We start from the raw sequence: 25,578 nt of genomic DNA on the forward strand, positions 1-25,578 counted from the left end.
GGTGGCTGGTGGAGACAAGCTGGGACGTATCGCCATGCGTGGTAGAAAAGGAGACAAACATGTGACTTTGAGTGACACATGAGAGTGTGTGGGAGCTTGATGACAACGATCTGATTAGGGTTGGCGATCTAAATAGTGGCCCTAATAGGAACAACAATGGCGTCGACGTGTGTGATTGTGGTGATCTGATTGGTGTGACGTGACAACAAATGTGGTTGCGATGGTGACAAAAAAAATGCACATAGGTTACTAATAAACCTCAACTCTTATACCATGTGAAAATAGTAAAAACTTAGATATAGAATTAATTTTCCTTTTGTAAAAAATACACACAAAGTACTATATTTATAATAAACAATAATATTAAAAAATATGGACCAAGTCCAAATACACATAATATAATAAGATATTATAACTAACTATATCTAACAAAAATGATGAAAAAAATTGTAAGTATAATTCGAGAAAATATTTTACTCCAAAAATTATCTAATACATGTACTGATTTAAAAATAAAAAGTATATTTTACCTTTAATAACTATGCTTTTAAAACTTTTTAAATATGTTGTTTTCCCTATCAATATGTATACATGAGAAGAGATTAAATTATTCTAGTAACCTTAATAAAGTTGTTCTTCATCCTCACAGATACATTATCATGTATTTGGATGAAGAATTTTTAAAATTCTAAAAATTTAAAGCACTTTGATTTAAAATCCCTACATGTTCAAAATTTAAATTCTTAAATTTCAAATGAGATAATTTAATATCTACTACAAAATCAATACCTTTCTATTAAGTAAATTTTGCAAATCCAACATATAAGTTATAAATATCATCATGAATATGCAAAGTTTTGTTAAAATTTAAAAATAATAAAAGGTGATTAAATCACTTATATTCTAGTACATTTTGAAAATAATATATATTGCACTTTTGTTATATATGAATTAGACAATAATTTTACACTATTAACGCCCTAGCGCTAGTAGAGCTAGTGACACCTCGAACAAACGAAAAGAGATGAGAAAATTTGAAATTCTATAATTTGATACATATGATCAAGTTTTTGATTTTTAATTTCTTTTAAACTTTCTATACAATTAACATTTGTCGTAATACATTATTAATTCTCTATAAAATGAATTAAAAGTGGACATTAAATTTATGAGAAATAAGTGCACAGGATAATATTATCATTTCCCACTTGAACTTCCTTCCTGTCAAAACCAAAACCATATCAGAGATCAAGAAACAACACAAGCAGTTCATGCCAAGTCAAAATTAAGCACAGTTCAATTCAACAACTGTTCGGGAATATCTTTCTGTTTTTGTTCTCTGATTTTGTCTCAGTTCTGTTTTGTATACGTGTTGCATGTTCTGTTATATAGCTTTGTGCGTTCTGTTAGGAATGGATGACGCATGTTATATATATATATATATATATATATATATATATATATATATATATATATATATATATATATATATATATATATATATATGTGTGTGTGTGTGTATATATACCCCACGAACTTTTTCTTTGTGGGCAATAAAAATGATAGACAATACTTTCAGAATATATTTTATTTCTAGATTTAATATTCAACAAGGTATCGTTGAATTCTTTTTCGAGATCCTGTCGTTATTTTTTTGTTGCTATCTTTGTTTCATGGGGACTATTTCCGAACCCAAGTCTACACTATTAGAGAAGCTCTCAGACACCAATTTCCTCCTCTTGAAACAGCTGGTTGAATCAGTCATCAAAGCCTACCATCCCCGCCGCAAGGTGGTAAATCATTAGATTCTCCTTCAGTTTCTGTCATCTTATCGCAAATCTGCAATTGAAAATCTTGAGTTCGGTGCTTGGGAGACTCAAGACCAACTACTCTTGTTGTTGCAGTCGTTTTCATCGGTTGCCTTCTTAACTTGTGTTATTGGATGCAAACACTCCTTTCAACTCTGGGACAAAATTCATTCTCATTTTAACTCACAAACCAGAGCCAAAGCTCGACAATTGAGAAATGAGTTGCGCACCTTGAAGAAAGGAGAAAAATCGATTAATGCGTTTCCCCTCCACATTAAAACTCTTGTCAATACCCTCAACTCCATCGGTGATCCTGTCCTTGAATATGAACAACTGCATACTCCATCTTTGAAGGTCTCCCGTTGAATACGAGTCTTTCATCTCATTCATCAACAACAAACTAGAATTTCATCCCTCTATTTATTTTGTTAAATCCTAGGCTGATCATTTTGTTTTATTAAAAGGCTCTCTTGGTTCACCTCTCCTTCCTCACTTTACCTAGTTGTCTCTCCTCAGTTGTCTCTCCTAAGTCGTCAATTCTACAATGTCTTGATTTCAATGACAAACATTTTATCTCCAAAGATGTTTTATTTGAGGAAAATACCTTTCCTTTGGTTTACAACACAGTTTCCTCCACACCATTGGTATCTCATTCTCGCTCCATTCCACTTGTAATGCTTCCTTCTATTAATGATCATTCTCCCATTTAATGATCACTCTCCCATTTAGCATGCTACCCCTTCATCTACTATTGTTTTACCTCTTGTCTCATCTCTTCCAACTGATACTACAGGTTCTTGGTCCACTCAATTTATTCACCAAGTTGAACATCCTTTTCCATCTACTTTTTCCACTCATACCATGCAAACTCGTTCCACATTTTGGGATTGTTAAGCCTAAACAATTTCCTACCCTTCCTGAACCAACTAACTATCAAGAAGTCTTGTTCTCTCCTATTTGGTGGCAAGCCATGCACGATAAGAATGATGCATAGATGGCTAATAACCTCACTTCTCTTCCTCCTGGCCACACATATATTGGGTGCAAAAGGATCTTTCATGTTAAAATAAATGTTGATGGTACTTACAATAAATATACATAAGAAATTTGGCTGTGATTATTTAGAGACATTTTCTCCCGTTACATCATTCTCACTCTTTACAAATCAGTGGTATATTCAACAAATTGATGTTAATAATGCCTTCTTGAATGGTATTGTCCAAGAAGAGTCTACATGGATTTGCCCCCTGGCTTTGAGAACCCAGATTCCAGTTTAGTGTGCAAACTTCATAAAACCATTTATGGTTTGAAACAGGTTTCGAGAGTCTGGTATGAGTGACTCACTTCCACTCTTATGGTTTGGATTTGTTCAAAGCAAATGTGATGATTACTGGTCTTTAACTCTGTTGAAAGATGTATCTATGTTCTTATATACGTTGATGATATCATTTTGACATGTTCTTCTTCTCTGCTACAAACTTTGCAAATTGTACTTTGTGTTTGCTCTAAAACAACTTGGTGATATTGATTATTTCCTTGGCACTGAGGTCAAATGGTTCTTAATGGCTTCTAATTTTATCTCAAGAAAAATATATCTGGGACCTTCTTGATAAAGTTGGCATGATTGGTGCAAAAGGTATATCTACTCCTTTTCAAGGAGGACTTAAACTGTCTAAACTTGGTTCTGGTTACATGGATGATCTTGTTCTTTATCGTTCCCTTGTTAGTGCTTTACAATATGTGGCTATTACAAGGACTGGAATCAGTTACAGTGTGAACAAGGTCCATCAATTCATGGCTCAACCTTTCTTAGAACACTAGAAAGTGGTCAAACGTATACTCCGCTGCTTAAAAGGCTCTTTCTCATGGTCTACAACTTCGCCCTGCAACTCTCTAATGGTTGTTACATTTTACATGCATACGGTGATATTGATTGGGCTTTGGATATAGATGATCATCGGTCCACCTCTGATTCTTTGTATTTTTTTAGACCTAATTTGGTTTCCTAGTGGTCTAGAAAGGAAACTTTGGTTGCTCGTTCCAATGTTTGAGGCTGAATACAGAAGTTTTGCTCTGAAATTCTTAGGCTGCATTCACTTCTCAAGGAACTCCACATCAGTTGTACTACACTAGTAATTCTCTTTGATAAGCAAAGCATTGTTGCTCTCAGCCATAATCCTTTTTGCATTGTCGCACAAAGTATATGGAGCTTGAGGACTTCTTTGTTCGTGAGAAAGTCCATAATCAGTATTTAATTGTCCCTCACATCCCTGCTATTGATCAAGTTGTTGATCACCTCACCAAACTCTCTCAAAGTTGTTTTTGTCCTCTGCGTGACAAACTCAATGTTTTCCATAACCTTAAGTTTGAGGGGAACTGTTAGGGAATATCAAGGAATATATTTTTGTTCTGATTCTCTGATTTTATCTGTTTTATTTTGTTTACGTGTTGCATTTTTTGTTATATTATTTTGTGCATTCTATTAGGAATGGCTGACACATTTTGTATGCATGACACCTAGCTAGTGCTCTGTTATATATATATATATACACACATGGTTATCAAACTTTAATTCCTTAAATGTGTGAGTTTATGTTTTTACTAATAACTTCTTTTTTAACTCGAAAGCAAACTCATTTTTTGTGTAAACTCAGTAGACTCAAGATTGAACTCGATGAATTCGCACAAACTTTAATTTGTTAACTCATCAATAAATGATTTTTTTAAAGTGAACTCTTTAGAGTTTACAATCCGAGTTTGTTAAACTCTCTCGAGTATGACAACCTTGAATATATATATATATATATATATATATATATATATATATATATATACCTCCTCTTTGTGGACAGTAAAAAATGATGAACAATACTTTTCAGAATTTATTTTTGGTTTAAATGTGTTTGTAATCCCTAAACTTGGATATGAAATTGAAATTTCTCATCTTAAATCTTGGATACATTTGGTCTTCATACTTAAAAAACGAATGGATATAATCCTCTTAACACAATGACGTTGATTGTTTAGAGTGGTAAGCGGTGTTCCAAGTTGACATTTGAGTTAAAAAGTATCAAATGGTGTAAACAGCTCAAATGCTAACTTGAAATGTTGTTTGACATGCCCAAAAAACTTAACACAGTTTGTTCAGGAGGACTAACTATTCATTTTAAAATTTTGGAAATCAAATTCTATCAAAGTTTAAGACAAGAATGACTTCGAATTTTGCATCAAAATTTAGGATCTAAAAACATATTTAACGTTATATTTTGTTTATGGTTTTCCATATTCAACAATAACTAAAGAAATTGAAAACTCTACAATCTTACCATGGAGGGTGAATTCGGATCACATTCCCAACTACAAGGTCAACATTGTTGCAAACCCTTGGGCTAAAGATAATGGTTCTTTGGCTGCTTTTGCTGCCACCAAACCCCATTCCTTCAGAATTATCTTGTAACAGAAAATTCTGCAAAAATAATCAATCACCTTCGATCAATTTTCTGATCAGCATTAAATATTGGATATGTCTGAAATGCAGGTTATCATTCCATTTCAAATAAAGTGATCCTGTCACATTATGTGCTCAAGTGAAGCAAAATAAATCAAATAGAATAACAGCTAATTCTAGCTTTTCCAAGAGCACATTGTCATATTCTACCTCTACAAGTAACATGTTTTTTTTACGTAACAGCAACAACGAAATCCTTATCCCACCAGGATTTGAATCCAACGAATATAGACGTTGGGAGTTTTTCCACCATACAAACTATTCATAAATGGCAGGAATTAGTGAGGCAGTCATTACCATCTTTTTTCTTAATTACCTTAATGAAATAAAATAGATTGACAATCAGGAAATCATTCAGGCACAGCTACTTGAAATTTTAAACAATTAATAAATGTAATTAATAAAACTAAAAATCTAAATGCCAACAAGTATTTAAAGAAAAATGAAGTTTTTTAAATGCAAATATCTATTAATAAAATTATCAGATTGGTCACCCTTTTAGGACATCCAAACCTTATACTGAGAATAAAGTATAAACTTTAGTGGATATATGTTAGACTCAAGAGATTGCATATACAAATAGGATAATTTTATCAATAACAATTCTGGATTGAAATATAACTAGAGCACAATCCCATAAACACTGGCCTTAGCCTAACAGAGTCCCTTTTTAAACATACATGCAAATTCTTACACAAAGACATACAAATATCAACTATCTAATTGTTGAGAATAAAGAAAATAGAATTTGAGATTAATCTCCCTTGTGTATAAAGCACACATAGGGTAATCTATTTATAGTAGAAAGAGGTACAGTTAAAAAAGAGTAACTGAAAATAAATCAGTAAATAGAAGATATTGTTTGATATTGTGATTAACAATATCTAACAATATCTTAATAATATCAAACAATATTTAAACAATATCTAACACTAATAAAGTAACTGCCAAATAATATTAAACGGCTACTGCACTCTTCTGACACTAAGTAATAAGTGCACATGTAGAAATGACGGGTTACTGTGGCATGTAAAAACAGAACTGTCTTGTAATAAATTATAACTGCATTCTATCTTGTTATCTGACATAAACTCATATGTCGCGGACTCCTATAACAAAGGTTTTATGAGAGAAAAAATAAGGGAAATGGAAATAGAGCTTTTGATGTAGTTACAAATATTAGGAATTAGTTATTGTTCCAATTCAAAGTTTAGGCCTCAAACTAGAGCATTCAAGTGTCCATGACTTTTGGACTATTCTCGTATTTACAATATTTGGTTTGTAGATTAAATCAGTTGATATTGAGAATACTGAAAAACTGACTTAATCATCTTTTATCTCCAAATTTTCGGTTATAATATAACAAGACTATCTTTTTTAATATTTTCCAAGATTATCGTATCAATCTATAATTGACAATAAGAGATTTGTGTAAAAATACCCCTGGGGGAGAGAAACGGGGGCATGAGAAAATATATGATGGCAGGATTGATCCGTTGAAGAACTAGGGTTATTCGTTTATGTAATATCTTCCACTTTGGAAATATACATTGTTTAGCCTTTCTGTAAACTTAGCTACAGCTATTAGTTATACAATCTCCCCTTTAACAATTGTCCACCGAGAATCGAACTCATGACCTTGGCTCTGATATCAATTGTTGGATCAAGAGCTTACCACTAGGCTAAAAGCTATAACTATTAGTTATGATACAACTCTTTTTACTTAAAGGTGTAACAGCTCAAACACCACGATTGGATTGTGATTCAGCCCAATTGGCCTTCGTCGCAGAACAATTGATGCCACATGTAACAATTACTAGAAAGAATTAATATAAAAGAAATAAGACTTTTATTCAATTGGTTGATTTGAAACAATACATTAGTCTCTATATATAACAACTCTAACCCTAAAGTAATAATTACAAGGAGATTTCTAGAATCTTCTATTAGCTTCTCATAATACATTTAATATTCCACCAACTTCTAGTAATACATTTAATAGCCTACTTAAAACACTTCCCCTCAAGCTGGTGAATGGATATCTATCATTCCTAGCTTGCATGTGAGATCATGAAATCGTTCAAGTAGGAAGACCCTATGTAAACAAATCTGCTAGTTGAAGCCCAAAAGGGACATAAGAAGTAATGATAAGACCACTATACAGTTTCCCTTTAATAAAGTGTCGGCCTATATCTATGTGTTTGGTCCTTTTATGCTAAATTGGATTTTGAGCAATGCTAATAGCTGACTTATTATCACAATAATGGATCATAGGTTCTTCACACACCCCTTATGCAATAACTCAAAACTCAGCCTCTGCATAGACCTTGTAACAACATTTTGTTTCTTACTTCTCCAAGTCATCAAATTTCCACCCAAGAACATGCAATATCATGTGGTAGATTTCCTATATGTGACAAACCCAGCGTAATCTGCATTAGTATACACTTCCATTTTTAATTTTACATTTCTCTTGAACAATAATCCCCTTCCCAGACTTGTCTTCAAATATTGAATGATTTTGTTTACAGCTTGTAAATATCTCTCCTTTGGATCATGCATGAACTGAATGACGACACTCACTGCATAGGCTATATCTGATCTAGTGTAAGCTAAGTAAATGAGCTTCCAACAAGTCTTTGATATTGGCCTTTATTAACAGAAAAACTTCCTTCCTCACTCCCAATTTTATGGTTTTGTTCTATAGGAACTTCAGTGGTCTTGCAATCAATCATACATATTTCTTTGAGAAGATCAAGAACATACTTTCTTTGGGAGATAAAGATGTCTTTCTTAGAGTAAGCTACTTCTATCTTGAGGAAGTACTTCAACTTTCCTGGATCTTTCATTTCAAATTGAGCAACAAGTTTTTCTTTCAATGTTTGTTTCTATTGTTCATCATCTCCTCCAACAATCATATCATCAACCTAGACTTAAAGTAGTGTAAGTTTACCTTTTAGGGAATGCTTGATGAACAAGGTATGGTCACCCTAACTATGACGATAGCCCATGAAGATCACAACATGAGTGAGTCAACCAAACCAAGTACAAGGTGACTGCTTTAGTCCATACAAGCCTTTCTTCAACTTACATACTTTACTCCCTTCTTCAATAGGCCTAAAACTTGGAGGAATTTCTATATAGAAATCTTAGTCTAATTGTCCATGCAAGAAATCATTTTTCACACAAAATTGTTGTAATTCCCAACCAAAGTAAGCAACCAACGAGAGAATGATTCTAATTGTATTCATCTTTGTCACTAGAGCAAATGTCTCATAATCAACACCATAAGCCTAAGTAAATCCTTTATCTACTAACCTTGCTTTGTAATGTTTTAATGTACCATCAGATTTATACTTTACATTATAAACCCATCTACATTCTACTGCATTTTTATCCAGTGGCCTGTTAACAATTTCTCATGTTTGGTTCTTTTCTAAGGCATTCATATGCATTTTTATGCAGTTGCCTATTAACAATTTCCCATGTTTGGTTTATTTCTAAGGCACTTATCTCTTCATTCACGGCTAGAACCCAATTCTCATCCTTTATGTTGTGTTTGGATTGGGGTGTGGATTTGAGAGAGTGGATTTGCATTGATTTGAAGGTGAGGATGAGGGTGTTTGGATTAAGGGAGAGATAGTGTGATTTAAGTGGATGTGAGTGGAAAGTTTGTGAGAATTTATGTATGATGTTATTGATAAAACTTAATAAATTTTTATTTTTGATAGATTAAATTGTATGATTACTACTTTACCCTTCATAATAAATATAATGTAAATAAAAAAAATGATGTTTAAATAAAATTAAAATTATTATTTAGAATTAGAAAAATATAACTTATTAATAGTATCATTAATAACTTGAAACACTTTATAAATATTTTCAATGATAACTTGAAATAATTTATAATATACACTATTTAATTTAACAAACAAAAAATATCTCTACTTCTATTTAAATTTATTTGATTTTATATATTTAATTCATTTAAAAAACTTTACATATAACATATTACAAAACCACAATTATTTTAATTTGTTTTTCTCACTAATAATAATAATAATAATAATATTATTATCATTATTATTATTATTAAAAAAAAAAAGTTATATATATTAATCATATGTATATTATAATAATAATTTTATATATATATATATATATATATATATAACAATTATATATTAATTATATGTATTTTATAATAATTATTATTATATAATATATATATATATAATTATTATTATAACATACATATAATTAATATTTAACTATTATATATATTTACAATAAAACGAAATAATTATTATACATATAATGAATAGATTCGGTTATATATATATATATATAATGAATCGATTTGTTTTTATACATTATCTTACAATAATGTTTAAGTTATATTTAAAATTACAAAAATATAATTAGTTATTATTTTTATTATCTTGTAATTATATTATTTTTGTGTAAATAATAATAATTGTTTTTTTTTATTTTATTATATTATACTATTTTATTAGTTATATTTATTTTATATTTATGGATATTATGTGAAATAAGTTTATCCTGCTGCAAACAAAGTAGAAATATGGTAATTGTAAATTTTTATTAACATTTTATTATATTTCAGCAAGTTTCTTTGCGAATCTTTGCTATTATTGTGAAAAAAGTTAGCAAAGAAAATTATGTCTCATTTTTCGTTTTTCATTACCTTTTTGTTCATCGCTTTTCGTGCATTCTCTTCATTTCTTGGCTTTGCATCCATCTGCACAAATCCATCTCATGCACCAAAAACAACATTAATGTTTCCTCAACTGAAGTAGGGACTCTAATTGTATCAATGGCAGAGAGGAAACTTTGGTGCTGCATAGATAGGTTTTTAGTAGTCACAAAATGAGAAATTAGATACTTGGTACAAGACCGAGCTCCTTTTCTCAAGGCAAGGGCAAGTCATCAAAGTCAGGTTCACAATTAATATTCAAGGAGTTTAGACATGTCATGATTTACATATTCCCACCCATAATTAGAGCATAAACGTTTAATTGACATCCCATTTGGAAAATAAGGAAGGGAACATGAACGTTAGAACGGGAAAGGAGGGATGTCCTAGCGACAATGGAGAAGCCAAATTTGAGAGGACTCAAAAGTAGTGCAAGATTGGAGACAAGAGGTACCTGTATGGGCAGTAATACTATCTTTAGTTCCCAAGTTGTTAAAACAATACAACCCCCCTATTCCTTATCAGTTCCAATCGTCCTCCCCATGACAAGATCCTGGAAAACAAAATGAGTGGGAAAGAAGGTTATAAAACACTTTAGGTCATGGGTAAGTTTATTAACAGAAATAAGATTATTAGAAATGTTTGGAACATAAAGAACATCTTTAAGATTCAAGGATGCAAAAGGGAAACATTACCACATCCAGTTATTGGTCTATGAGTCCCATTGGCAACAGTAATGTAGTTTCCAAAAAGAGAAACATATGATGTTAAGAGAGATGAATGAGGGGTCATATGGTCTGTGGCACCAGAGTCGAGAACCCAAGAGTCCTTACATAGAGTTTTAGAAACATTAAAAGGTGAATTGAAGTTTTTATCGGTCATAGCTAGAGAGCTAGTACCAGAAGGTGACTTACTGATAGACTGTATAAGAGGTTTCAAGCGTTCAATTTCAACACGTAGAGCATGTATAAGAACTCCCATGCTTAGGTAAATAATAGGATTCCTTAGCCCCCTCTTAATTAAACGAGAACAATAAGACAAAAAAGCTCTAAATGTGGCAGTGGTGGCGACAACGACAACAACTCCAGTGAGGGTTCGACAATAGCTCCGACGAAGATCCAATGAAGCTCCGACGAAGATCCAATGAAGGTCCGGCGAGGTCCGACGAAGGTATGGCAACAACTCCAGTGGACAACAGTGTGGATAAAACCACGAGTTAGGTGCACTTTAGGCAATCCCAATATTTTAAAGGAAATGGGTGCACTTTAAGCAACTCTAAAAGGAACTGTAACTAAGACGGTAAAGAAGAAATGTGGAAGCAAGGCTCCCAAGATCAGGAGCTCTAATACCAACTAGAAAGAATTAATATAAAAGAAATAAGATTTGTATTCAATTGGTTCATTTGAAACAGTACATTAGTCTCTATATATAGACAACTCTAACCCTAAAATTATAATTACAAGGAGATTTCTAGAATCTTCTATTAGCTTCTAGTTAGCTTCTAGTAATACGTTTAATAGTCTACTAACTTCTAGTAATGCATATAATATCCTACTTACAACATATATGTTGGGAGGATACTGATCCGTTGAAGAACAAGGGTTATTCATTTCTGTAATATCTTCCACTTTGGAAATATACACTATTCAGCCTTTCTGTAAACCTCATCCTTCGTATGTTTCTGATCCAGTTTCTATAATAGACCTTCAAAGACCTACCACAATTTGGCCTATCACAATAATATAAGAATCTAAAACAACATATGGAGATCAAAGTTATGTTAAAATAAGTTGATTTTTAAAACTTCACCTCACCTCTCTGCACTTGCCAAATGAGCAGTGACAAACAGTCAGCTTTCCTTCGTGGTATCTTGAAAGGATTTTTACATCAAAGCAGCCAAGTTCACCTGGGAATTATTTTCATTATCAGCAAAACAAAGAAGCATACACACCTGTGTAAAATCAGGGGTTCATGTTCTACTTTATGCACCCCCCCCCCCTCCTCCCCTCTGCTTCAAAAAGGATCAAAAATGAAATACTATTACCAAATGATTGTTTCAGTAATGAAATAAGTCTTAAATGGTGTTTTACTTAGATAAGAATGGAAAATGCAGAGAAAGTAAAATCAAAAGTTTTACTATCTGGCCTAGCTCCAGTTTTTAACTTTTTCCAGAAGTCCATGTCTGTTTCTTTTTCTTTTAGCATCATCTGCTGTAGTTTTCCAGATAATCCATCACTGCAGAATTTGGCAAGATAACCAGACATTGAATTCAGAATTAATACAAATTCATATTTAGTTGCATAAAAGTTCCAGGAAGCTACTACTATTTCATACCTCAATGAATTATGAGCTCCAACATGAATCCCTTCAATAATAACAGAGGATGTCCCAAGAGCTTCCAGAAATAGCTCTGTCATGGACTGCATTTTCTTTACAGGGAAGGCATTTTTTATTTGTTGATAACTTGCCTGTAAAAATAAGTAGATGTACAGCAAGTGTTAGGAACCACGAACTGAAATGAGAAAGAAAAAAACAAGAAAAAGAAGAGAACTCTTTGTCTCCTTCAAGGGTTTCTCCTTTTACAAAGAGCTAGTGCTCGATCAATAAATGAACATATATCAATCCCCTCTCCTACATGGGTTTCCCCTTCAACAAAGAGCTTATGCTTCTTTCTTTTATACAGTGTCAAAGTAATGAAAGACTAGGTATAAGGTTAATTCCCCTTGTGTAGAAAATACCCATAGGGTAATGTATTTATAATGAAGAATAATACAGGGAAATATGGACTAAGCCCAAATACACATAATATGGTAAATAACATAAGATATTGTGACTAACAATTTCTAACAATATCTAACAATCAGGAGAAACAAAGAGCTCATGCTTAACTCAGAATAACAACTCTGGATATTTTTTATCCTTCTTAACGTATTCATATCTAACTAACCCTTCTAAATAACTAACCAATTCATAAATATTCTAAGTATCTCAGTTAACTCATTAATCTGACTATCTTAACCAACTCCCCTTCTCCTTATATCCTAACTGCAAGTCATGACACTAAACTAAAAAGTAAAGTCATAGTGCATATATAGTTATATACCTCATTGTCACTTGATGATCCACTTTCCACGGGCTCTGAGAAATCTTCACTGTCAACAGCTGTCTCTTTTAAGTGGGGTCTACTACTTTTCTGCAAAAGCTGCACTAAATTTCCTCTTCTTTAAGGATCATTCAGAAAATATTGGAATATGGATGCAAGAAAGACCTCATACGGGAAACAAATCAATGGATAGGTCTAAGAGTACCGGAAGCATTTCAAAATTTCTACCCACCTGATTGGCTTTATCTTGGAGGTTATTAAAGACCCCATTCACTGAGGTGAGATTAAACTCATGCGGAAAAACTTCTGTTTCATCAGGCTCAGTGTCTGAATTTACTTCAATTTTGTCGTCATCTTCAAGATGATTTTCCTCTAAATTTCCAGAACTCCTAGGATCAACCGCTTTCAAAATTTCAGGCAAGCTGTCGATCTGGGGGACTGAAGGACCAATGCCCCCACATTTACGTGACCCTGATGCCAATAAAAATTTTGGTTTAGCTTTCCAAATCCGTGCAACTGCTATCAACTTGAAATAATACTTCAGGTATTAATTAACCATCAAGAATTGAACAGTTGTATTGTAATCCAGGAGACACAAACTTAAAGCTAGATAACAATACTACAACACCAACAAAGAGAAAAAACTTCTTTAGGGAACAACAATTATCTCCACAGTAGTCCACCAACATTAGGATGCATCTAGATAGTACAAAAAAAATCATTTATCTATCAAATGAGTATTTTCAACAAAAAGAAAATCATCATGAAACATTATGATGTATTACATGAAACGTTATGAACTCCGTTCTAAGAAAACACATGAATAAATAGTGAAAAAAGTACAAAAAATAATTCAAGCCCATACATGATACAGATTACATTTCCATGTACCACTTCCAAATGAATAGTCAACAAGATTCCAAATCCATACAAGGTATTTCTAAAGGAACATAAAAAATTAGACTACACAAATTCATATTCTGATTTGATAATTAGAGCTGTTGCAATTATACTAAAGATAAGCCCACAAGGGGGATAAAGGTCATCAAAAACTGCTCTATATAGTAAAACTATTGCAAGGAAAACAACAAACTCATGGCCCAGATAAAAAAAAAACCAAAACAACAAACACGTTAAAATTTCAGTTAGTTCTCCATACGGATGCCCAGAATCTATATAATGTGACAAGCAGTTCCAGCCTGGTGATAAGAACAGAGAGACAGAATAGATGAGAAGAAATAAAGACAATATCTGAAGCACTATTGTATTGAATCCTTAAGGAATACAGTTCCTTAGCAGTAACAGAAGAAAAACAAATTCTAACTATTAGTAAGATGACAGCTTAGAAACAAAACCTAAACTGTAACAGAAAGAAATACACTGTAACTAACTATCAATTAGTCAGTTGTAATTACACATAATATACTAATAATACTCTAGTCAGTTAGTTAGTTGTACTTACACACCAAAAAGACACTGACAAACTACTGCTGTACAGAGGAAAAGAAAATAAACTATCATACAACTGATGTACAGTGAAAAACACGAGTAAAACTACCCTCTAATAGTTCTCCCTATGGATGCTCATAGTAGCACAGAACCTATATAATGTAACAACCAGTGGCCTAAACTAAACTGCAGTTCTCTCATATCAGTTACAGGTTAGGAGTAAGGAGAACTCATAAATTCAACTTCTTTCTGATAGAATATTCCCTAACAATAGAAGTCCTTTGTTCATGCACACTTTATTTTACCCAAATGAGATGTAGCAAGGAGAACAGAATAAATGCCGAATGGTATTGCAAAAACCTGAAACTAGTAGCCCAGTATACGGATGAATCTCTTTGGAAAATGGTCTAGTTCAGAAAAAATTGTATTCTGTTTCAAACGCATACCAGATATATTTGCTTTGGGGCAGGTCACATGAGATCCTGACACGCTTCCTTTGTAATGTAGCGATGCTTCAGAAATTCTGGTCATATCTCTAATGTGTTTGTTTCTGATAGATTGTGGACCATACTTGCGAAGCTGCAGGGCTGTTACGGCAGTGTTATCCTTTAATAAGAAAAAAATAAAAAATAAAGAATGAACAGTCAAATTAGCTCCTGGAAGATACACATTAACACCGTCAATCATACAAGATCACAAATTAAGGAAATTATACTCATTGTTCTTGAATATGCATTTAGTTGGTCAATGATAGTTTGGTATAGTATATATTAAACAAGAGTATGGTATAGAAAGATAATCATAAAACTGAAACTATATTCTTTATTTTCATATCAACAAAGAGTACAGAGAAGGTATATATAGGTCAAAGAGCCTATAGTGTTGCATCTCAAAACAGAAAAAGAGAGGAAAACAGAAAAAATAGAAAACTAACATCCCGTTGAATAACCGAATGTTATTACATCTCTCTTATACCCCCCTCAAACTCAAGGTGAGGGAGTTTTACAAACAAAGTTCCCGACATTGAGTTTGGAACATAAAAGCTCAAAGAGACTAGAGGACAACGACTTGGTGAGAGCATCGGCCCATTGATCGAGGTTTGGAATGTGACAAACTTCTAGTTGCTCTGTGAGAACTTGATCATGAACACAAAAGAAGTCAATCTCCATATGCTTTGTTTAAGAGTGAAAAACTGGTTTGTGTGTTATGGCCACAGCACTTTGATTGTAACACATCATGATAGACATAGCAAAAGAAATAGAGAGTTCTTTAAGGAGATCTTGAATTCATTAAACTTCAGCTAAAGATTGAGCAAGGCTGCGATATTCAACTTTTATGCTTGATCTAGCCATAATTTGTTGATTGTGAGACCACTAGGAAACCAGACGTTGATATTCTATCATCAACATCTAATGCCTACTCAACATCACAATGGCTGTTGTGGAAATGAACTTATCATTAGCAGTAGGTTGCAAATGTAAGTCATAGGAAATAGTACCTTTAAGATACCAAAGAAGTCTTTTAACAATTGTCCAATGAGTAAGAAGAGGATTTGCCATGAATTAGCAAACCTTATTAATTGCATAACTGATGTCCAACTTTGTGAGAGTAGCATATTGAAGAGACTCAACAACATATCTATATAAGGTTGGGCTAGAGAAAACTTTTGATCCATATTTAGATAGTTTGCAAGAAGAGGCCATCAGTGAAGAAATTGGTTGGGCTTCTTCCATCTTTGTCTTGTGTAGCAAATCTCTGATGTATTTACTCTGAGTCATCATAGTTGTTTTGTCTGCATACAGTTAGAATCATTCTCTCATTGGCAGCTTATTTTGGTTCAGAGTTCCAATAGTTTGATGTGAAAAATGCTTTCCTGCATGGACAATTAAAGGAAGAAGTCTATATGGAAATTGCCTCAGGTTTTAAGCCTAATGAAGAAGGGAATAAAGTATGTAGGTTGAAGAAAGTTTTGTATGGGCTCAAGCAGTCTTCTCATGCTTGGATTGGTAGACTCAATCAGGTTATGATCTCCATGGGGTATCGACAGAGTCAAGGTGACCATACCTTGTTCATCAAAGCATTCCCCAAAAGGTAAGCTTACACTACTCTTGGTGTATGTTAATGATATGATTGTTGCAGGAGATGATGAACACGAGAAACAAGTTCTAAAAGAAAAGCTTCCCATCCAATTTGAAATGAAGGATCTAGGAAAATTGAAATACTTCCTTGGGACTGATGTAGCTTACTTAAAGAAAGACATCTTTATCTCCCAAAGAAAGTATGGTATTGATCTTCTCAAAGAAAGAGGTATGATTAGTTGTTCTACTGTGAATAAAGATAGTTCTACTGTGAATAAACATTTACTTAGCTGACATTTACTTAGCTGACACCAGACTGGACATAGCTTATGATGTGAGTTGCATGATCCAAGGGAGAGGCATTTACAAGTTGTAAACAAAATCCTTCTGATGGAGCTCGAACAAGTGATGGAAGGTAGAAACTTCATAGGCAGCAAAAATGGAATGGAAACAAGTGTTTAAGGCCTTTGTAGCAGTGGTAATTGGAGTGGTGAAAGGTGAACTAGAACAGAAGCTAGGCTAATGGAAGGTGGCTAGAGGAAATGTTGTAAAGCTCTAGCTTACAAAGAGGATAAATTTGGTCTTTTGACTTTTGACAACGCACACCAAAATCAGGCACCAACCTAATTAACGCACAATAACATCAATGATGCCAATTTCATTTGAGCAACCAAATTGATGTTTTCTAATAAATATATGGTTGAAAGATGAGAAGTAAAACATTCTATCAGAACTTTAAAGAGTACCCTGTCTGCAGAATTGTTTTCTTCATCAGTTGAATTGGCAACAACCTCTCCCTCGTTGAAGTCAGGCATCTCAACCTCATCTTCAAGCGGTTTCTGATCAACCCAATAAACACATCAGTTATTTCCTTTTATTCACAACAAACTAATCCAAAAAACCACCCAAAGACATGCCTCAAATGAAGAACTGGTGCCTTTCGCAGACAAATTCCGATCACTGATTCCTGTATAGCAGTACCCTTCTCAGAATTGATCATTAATATTAATAATTAAGTTCAATTGGACAAGCATATCCAGAAATGTTTTTCAGAAATTATGGAGAAACCTGTTCAAATAGTTCCTTAATAACTAACTACATATCTGCTTTAATTGAAACTAAAACAGTTAGATAATGTACCTTTTAGAATATCGAGCCGCACAGCAAGAGGCAATTCTTGCTATAAAAATCAGAAGAAGAAAAAGACGAAATAGTGATAGTGATTGCATTTGCAAATGTGCAGAGAAAACGAAATTCAACTGGAACAAAATTTTTGGGTGTGAACCTTGTGGATGGTGTCTGAGGAAAGCGCATTGTTGGGGAAAACGGCGTCGTCTTCATCTGGAGGTAAATGAAGAAAGAGGTGATTGGATAAGCAAATTGGTGTGTGCACTGAGAATAGGATTTGAGACTGAATTGCAGAAAAATACCAGAAATGCTTTCGTCTGAGTCTGGTTTGTGCCGCGAAATTAAGCGAAGTGGGATTAGGGTTTTTGGTTGCCTTCGCCTTCTCATGTCTCAGCTTAACGTCTCAACAACACTGAAGGCTGAATGTTGATGGTGTAGAAAAAAAATGGAAGGATTGTTGTGATTGCAAATGTGTTGCATGTGTGAATGTTGGTTATGACATTCAAAACTTCATTGCATTTGAATTTCAAAAGTTTGAAGCAAAGCAACTTGGAGCAAAAGGAGTGGTGACAAGTCTTGTAGTTATTCACGTTTCAAGGAAAATTTGTGGAGTTCTTCTGTGACTTGCCTGCGTGCTTCATATTGCACTACCACGATACCCCTAATTTTGTTTGTTCTATATTTGAGAAAGGCTAAAATACTCCCTTGGTCCATGTTTTCGCTGGAAAATCTCAAATAGGTCCATAGATTTTTTTAATCTCAAATTGGTCCATAATTCTGCAAAATTGATTCAATTAAGCCCATTCCGTTATTTCTTCATAAACGGCGTTTACTGCTGATGACCTGGAGTTTTGTACATGCTTTGCTGTCAGTTAATTGTGAGAAGCAGTGCAAATGACGTGGTCTTCTCCTATTTAGTAACATCTAGTAGTTTGCCCTAGCATTTTGGGTTGCAGGAACTGAAAGGAGAGAAGAGAATAGTTTGTTTATGGCTTCTTCTCATTCATGGTCGACGTGCTCCTGCAATGGGTTGGGGGTGCAAAATCGAAGTGATTTTTGTCATGGAGGTGGGTCAAAGAGGTTGGGTTCAATGGTTGTTTGCTATTGTGGTGAGAAAGCTGTCTTGAGAACTGCAAGAACTCCTAAAAATAGGGGGAAACAATTCTGGGGATGTCCTAAGTATAAGGTAAGATCCATGGAACTTTGATTTTTTTCGTTTAAGTTAAGCAGGAGATATTTGACGACTGTGTGTATGGTTTTTGGACAGAGGGGTTCTGAACAATTGGTTGGCTGCAATTACTTTAGTTGGTTCAGTGGAGATGAAGAAATTGTTGGTTCAGTCACGAAGAATGAAGAAAGGGATCTTAGTGTGCTGAATATGGAAGAAATGTACGGGCAAAGGATGAAAATTCTTAGTTTAGAAAAATCTGTCATGAATTTGGAAAATAGGATAAGGGTGTTATTTTGGGGGGTTTGTTTTGTTTGTGTATTGAATGTAATATTATTTTCGTTGTTGATGAAAAATCCATAATGCATTGTAAAACTTTGATTGTGTATTGAATGAGAAAGTTTGTTTTAAGCACATAATTTTGGTGTTGTTATAACAGACCCAAACTTTTGGCCTCATACACCATATCATAATTGAATAAATAAATTGCTATATCAGACCAAATTTGACAACATAATATCAAACTGTTATATAGGTGTTGATCACAAATGTACTGCAAACATACATAACAGAGCCATGCTCTTAACAGAGCCAAAAAAACCACAAAACATCAATTCGTTTGACCATTACAGCACACGCATAAAATCAACAAAAAAACAGCACAGAGTAATGGCATTGGTTTGATCATTACAACAGATGCAGAAAATCAAAATGGGATCAACACTATCAAAACATGTCTTCTAAAGACGTCCCCTTCTTACTTGTAGCTTGGTCCTCATTGGTTGGACTGCACGTGTTGGGCGCCTATTTGGTGGCCCTGCTGTTTGTTGGCTTGGTGGAGTAGATTGTGGAGGAGCAGAATGTGTTGAAGCAGATTTTGGTGGAGCAATTGTTGCTGGCCCAAATTTTGATGGAGCAGAATTTGATGAAGCAGATTGTGGTGGAGCAACTGTTGGTGGCCCAGATTGTGATGCAGCAGATTGTGATGAAGCACATTGCGGTGGAGCAACTGCTGCTGGCCCAGATTGTGGTGCAGATTGTGATGAAGCACCAATTGGGCCAGGTTGTGATGGACTAAGTGTTGGGCCAGATTGTGGTGCAGGTTGTGATTCAGTCTGCTGTGGTCGAATAGGACAATAGTTCCTGTTGTGTCCAAGTTCCCTGCATACACTACACCTCTTACGAAACCCTCCATTAGACATTTGTGTATCATTTTTCTTTAACTCCCATGGCTCCAATCTTCTCTTCTTCTTAGGTCTTCCAGGCATGATACGTTTTTTTGGAGGCATGACATCTGGATAAGAAGTTACTTCCCACACTTGTTCACCATTGATAGGGTAAACAATCGATGCATATGTTTGTTCATAAGTACACTTTTTAAAGCAATCTGGAATGAAATCTTCTGCATTAATGTTCAAAAACTTGATTGCACATAGTGCGTGACAGCATGGAATTCCACTGACACTCCATTTCCTGCACGTGCACTCCCTTTTATCAATGTTTACCACAAATTGCTCTCCAAGTGCTGATGTGTGGCGAACTTCAAACAACTTATCTCCTGCCCACCTAATTACAATCACAAAATACACATATTTTGTAATGACAGGGGACCAACTTAAAAGGACAAAAAAAAAGGATCAAAGTATCAGTGTACCTTGGTAACCAATGCCTCACTAATTTTGATTCGTGTTTAAGTCTATCCAGAATCTTTGGCATGATTGACCCCTTATAAGCTGCAACTTTTTTTCTATTGCTGGCCCATTTCTTCATGATGTACACTCGGATATCCTCTAACATGCTTATGATGGGCTTGGTCCGAGTGTGAAGTAGCACACTATTGAATGACTCACACATGTTGTTGACAACAGTGTCACATTGAGGTCTTATAGTGAAGCGTGATCTTGACCAGAACCTAACATACCAGTACACAGAAAATGAAGTCATGAAATACTAAAATCAATTAACTAACAATGAATATTTGACTTACCTTGGGGGAATCGCTATTAAGTATTTGAATGCGTCCTCATTCAGCTCCTTAATTTTCAGCATTTCTTTCTCCCAACCTTGTGGATATGTGGAATATGCTGCCAGCCACATGAGACGCTTGAGATTTTTTCCTGGAAATTGCTTTCGAAAATTGGCATAGAGATGTCGGACACAATATCTCTGATCCACTCCAGGAAGCAGTTCTTGGATAGCTTGAAGCAGACCCTGTGAAGTACATAAACTTTAGTTATCAACATACATCTGACATAAAGTAGCATTTTTTATAATATTACCTTCTGCTGATCTGATATAAAGGTGCATGATGCACCGACTGTATCCCCACCCAAATCATTTATCAGAAGCTCCATGAACCATCTCCATGAGTCCTTGTTCTCCACTTCTACAACCGCATATGCTATTGGCAAAATTTGGTCATTGCCATCTCGTCCAACTGCTGTCAATAACTCTCCACCATACTTGCCCTTCAAAAAGCAGCCATCCACTCCAATAATGGGCCTACATGCGGCAAAACTATCTTTGCATGCCTTTAGGCATGCATAAAACCTACTAAATATGACTTCACCATCAATGTTTTCCACTTTAACCTTCACTGTGGAACCTGGATTTCCTCTCAAAAGTTCATGTGCATAATCGTATATTCTTCTATATTTGTAACACCCCCGGATCCTCTTGGGCTTACCAGGCATCCCACCTGCCACCCTCAAACCGGTTGTGTTAGGTCTGCAGCCCAATACACCCCAACCCATCACCCTTCTCCGTCCATTCATACTGGGTGGGTTGTTGTCAGTGGGAATCGAACCCCCAACCTGACCTTTAACACCTCTGGCTCACCAGCAGATGCTACCAGTTGTGCTGCAGTTGGGGGTTCGATTCCCACTGGCAACAACCCACCCAGTATGAATGGACGGAGAAGGGTGAGGGGTTGGGGTGCATTGGGCTGCAGTAACCTGACATGGTCTGGCGGGCCAGGGATGTTACAATATTGCTCCGTGAATGAACCATCAACAGCATCTCTTGCAATTGCTTTTGCTCTGAAAGCCATATTTCTAGATATACTAACATTCCACTTCCTAGATACCTTGTCACGGATATCCATGACCTTCGTATGCGGGTTTTCTCTAACAGTCTTTTCCATCTTCTTACTCAACCATTTTGCATTCATTAACTTCACATTAAAATCTCTATTGCAGCTATGCTCATCAATTATTTTCCTAAGTTGCCAAGACTTCACTGCAGACATATATGCACAGTAAGCATACCAATTGCACTTTCCCTCCGCACCAAAACATTTTACAGTAACTCTACTCTTGTCATTTCTATCAAATCTTAAATTCTTTCCATTTGCCAATGCATATGTTCGAATAGCTTATGTAAATTCCTTTTTCTCTGTGAAATAGGTACCAACTTCCCATTTGTATTGGTCCATACTTTTTGGCATTGAGAAGGTTGGAAAGCTTCCATAACTCTCTTTATCATTGTCTTCCTCATCAGTGTCGGTTGCAGTAAGGAATTCATCTGAGTGCCACTCAATATCTGAAAATTCATCACCAGATCCTACTCCTACAACCTCATCCTCACTTGAATTACTACACTGTGGTTGACTGCAAGAACCTGCTCCTCCAATATCTTCTGGAGTACAACCAACTTCACATTCCACGTGACCATCCCATGGCTCAACTTCCTCGTCAGCTTCAACACTAACATCAACAAGCCCTTCATCACAAAACTGCTCTGCAGCAACATTACTCCTTCTATCCTCACCATCTGCATCTGACTTATCTTCGGTTTCGTCATAAACCTCAACCACCTCCACCTCATCTGCCTCATGTAAGTTCTTTTCAACTTCAGCATGAACCTCCTGAACATCCTCATGCACATCCTCCTGCACATCCTCCTTATCAGTCTATTTTTCTCCATCATCATCCAACTCCTTTTCAACTTCAGCATCAAAAACCTCCACATCCTCCTTATCTGTCTCTTTTTGTCCATTAACTTCATCATCCAACTCCTTTTCAACTTCAGCATCACCCTCCACTTCTTTATCCCCTTCATTATCAACCACACCCCCTTCGATCATGTTAATAACCTCAGGTTCAGTCATCCTGTGCACCACATAAAGATGAACAACACCATTTATCATAGATATGGTGGCCATATGCATAGCGCCTTTGTCATCAACTAGTTGCACCAACCTATCATCTAGCACTGACTCTCCTCCAACAGAGTACCACAACTCTTTGGGATTAAGATGTCCCAATTCTCGTACTTCATGCAGAATCTCGAAATAGCCCCACGTATCAGGATCACAGAACCACGACACCCTTTCCCCACCGTCATACCGTAGCTTCCCATCACTGACAAAATGCCCACAGTGGTGGACCACCACTTCGAAACGATCTTCAGACATCCAACCTGAAACTAAAATGCCCACAAAAGGATACACATATTACCGTCCATACCACCGTCAAACCGACAAATTAATATGGGGGACCACAAATAATATAAACTACACTGCTCAAAGCAAATGGGGGACCACAGACCCACACACAAAATGGAAAATGAAACTCCTTAAACCCCAATCACACAACACTCCCACACTTCCATCCATGAAAACAAAGCAAACTAAAAAACCGAAGTCGAAAAAACCCTAAACCCCAATCAACGAAAATAACAAACAAAATTCCCAAATCCAACTTCTAACCTTCAATGTAGATGACCTTCGCTCAACAATGTCGTCACGATAAAGCCTGGAGATTGAAATCAACGTTGAAAAATGGCAGCGCCTTCCTCCGCCTTGCGTTCCTCCGCCTTGCCTTCCCAATCCCTCGTCGCAATCCCAAACCCTACTCGCAATCCTTTTTTCTCTTAATCCCTAATTTTAAAATCAACCCAAAACGACGTTATACTTACCAAATTAATAAACAAAACGACGACCATCAAAAACATTTCTGTTCAATTCATATTTTATTTTCCACCTTGTACTGTTCAAATTAAAAAATAAATCCACATCAGCCATCCATTGAAACGTGTACAGTGTTATACAAAAAATCGTTACTCAACTTAACGCCGTTAACGAATTGGGCTTAATTGAATCAATTTTGCAGAATTATGGACCAATTTGAGATTAAAAAAAAACTATGGACCTATTTGAGATTTTCCAGCGAAAACATGGACCAAGGGAGTATTTTAGCCTTTGAGAAATGATAATTTGAAAAAGTTTGGTTTGACATATTTTAATAAACAACCTTTGGTGAAAAAAAAACGTTTAAAATTTTATTACTTTACTTTTATAATTTTCATAAGTTACTCTATTCAGTAATTTTATCAAAATTTTATTTGTCAAAGTTCAATTTCTCTTTATATTTATGCCATTATGATACCCATGCCTATTGTAAATAAATTCGTTTCCGTGGATATTGCTTCAACTCGTCCCCGTTTTGACGGGAAATTCCCGCATTGACTAGGTATGGGTATGGGAAATCCCCACTTTTTCAATTGAGTACGGTGATGGATATGGGGATGTACATATCCCGCCATAATATATGTCCCCGTCATATCTTCGTCCTTTTTTTAAATTATTAAAATATTCACAATTAATTAGGTGACCTTATATATATATATATATATATATATATATTTTCTATTTTTTATTTTTTTTAATTATTTGGTTTGTCATGAAACTCATTCGCATCTCTAATATATTTTTCAACTTATTATAACATTTATGTAATTATGTTAAAATGATGTATGTCAACAGAATTTTTTATGTCTCACATTTAAATATTTCTATTATTTTTTACTATTATTATTTATTGTATATTTTCCTTCTCACCTGAGAATGTTTAATACTCTCAATTTAAGTGTTTAATAACATAAACCTTTCATTTACTAGGTAATATACAAAAATTCTTTACTTATTATTATTAATTTTTGTTTCATTTGAAGAACTCTTTTGTTTTGCTAAAACAAGTTTTGTTATTTCTTAACCATTGAGTATATATGTTGATATTTGAAAATTTTTCTTAAATCTCTAATGTATTTTTCATCTTAACCATTGAGTATACATGTTGATTTGGACCCAAGAGGGGTTACATGCAGAAGGGGCTCCGAAGCTCAAGTGAGTCAAAACTCTCAAAAGGTCAAATCAGTGATTAATGAATGCGTACCTTTAATTACTGGGGTCCACGTGTATTTATAGAGCATTAACTATGTTTGGTTATCCTATGGGCCGGGCCTTGGCTTGGGCTTTGGGTTGTAAGTGGGCATGGGCCCTAGCCCAGGCCTTTAGGACCTATTGAACGCTGGGACTTACTGAGTATATTAGAGTAGTCGGCCTAGGCCGGCTACTTTTCTTGACGGCTTATGTTGGTTATATGTTATCTTGTGCAGGTTGTTCCTCTAAACGTTTAGATTATCGGTTTGATCTGGTAAGGCTTAGGCCAACTCGGCCTAGGCTGAATACTTGATTGTTTTGGCATATATGTATCGTTTACTTATTTGGTCGAGTTTGGCTAGGTGTGGTACAATTATACTTATTCTTTTTCGCATTATGCGATTTTTTTCAATAGTCTCTCAAATTGTTTACAAGATACACATTTGTTAATTTTTT

General features: G+C 34.8%; 2 protein-coding genes across 18 annotated transcripts; both read right to left on the reverse strand.

Moving 5' to 3' along the window:
* Positions 1 to 1,025: 1,025 nt before the first annotated feature.
* On the reverse strand, positions 1,026 to 18,463 carry LOC114186532 (kinetochore protein). Of its 17 annotated transcripts, none has more exons than XR_014995835.1 (14): positions 18,097 to 18,463; positions 17,952 to 18,007; positions 17,807 to 17,846; positions 17,584 to 17,633; positions 17,413 to 17,505; positions 15,035 to 15,194; positions 13,372 to 13,610; positions 13,140 to 13,238; positions 12,371 to 12,504; positions 12,174 to 12,271; positions 11,846 to 11,942; positions 10,491 to 10,589; positions 5,135 to 5,274; positions 1,026 to 1,221 (listed from the first exon to the last, which is right to left on the reverse strand). XR_014995835.1 is itself a non-coding variant. In XM_028074459.2 (13 exons), the coding sequence occupies exons 1-13, from the start codon at positions 18,179 to 18,181 to the stop codon at positions 1,167 to 1,169; spliced, it is 1,341 nt and encodes a 446-aa protein (XP_027930260.1). In that variant the 5' UTR covers positions 18,182 to 18,462; the 3' UTR covers positions 1,026 to 1,166. The 17 variants fall into 17 exon arrangements, 9 of the variants coding, with proteins under 9 accessions (XP_027930260.1, XP_027930264.1, XP_085530852.1 ...); XR_003605101.2 differs by lacking the exon at positions 1,026 to 1,221 and adding an exon at positions 10,028 to 10,081 and having other exon boundaries at positions 5,160 to 5,274; positions 11,851 to 11,942; XR_014995834.1 differs by lacking the exon at positions 1,026 to 1,221 and adding an exon at positions 10,028 to 10,081 and having other exon boundaries at positions 5,160 to 5,274.
* A 1,239-nt stretch (positions 18,464 to 19,702) lies between these two features.
* LOC146885438 (uncharacterized) lies at positions 19,703 to 22,209 on the reverse strand. Its single transcript, XM_085674930.1, has 5 exons — positions 21,954 to 22,209; positions 21,242 to 21,618; positions 20,950 to 21,173; positions 20,617 to 20,874; positions 19,703 to 20,528 (listed from the first exon to the last, which is right to left on the reverse strand). Exons 1-5 carry the CDS (start codon positions 22,207 to 22,209, stop codon positions 19,703 to 19,705), a joined length of 1,941 nt encoding a protein of 646 aa, XP_085531056.1.
* Between the last annotated feature and the right edge of the window lie 3,369 nt (positions 22,210 to 25,578).

Source organism: Vigna unguiculata, chromosome 6, assembly GCF_037176805.1.
Source record: "Vigna unguiculata cultivar grain cowpea cultivar isolate G323 ecotype 2 chromosome 6, ASM3717680v1, whole genome shotgun sequence".
NCBI classification, from domain to species: domain Eukaryota; kingdom Viridiplantae; phylum Streptophyta; class Magnoliopsida; order Fabales; family Fabaceae; genus Vigna; species Vigna unguiculata.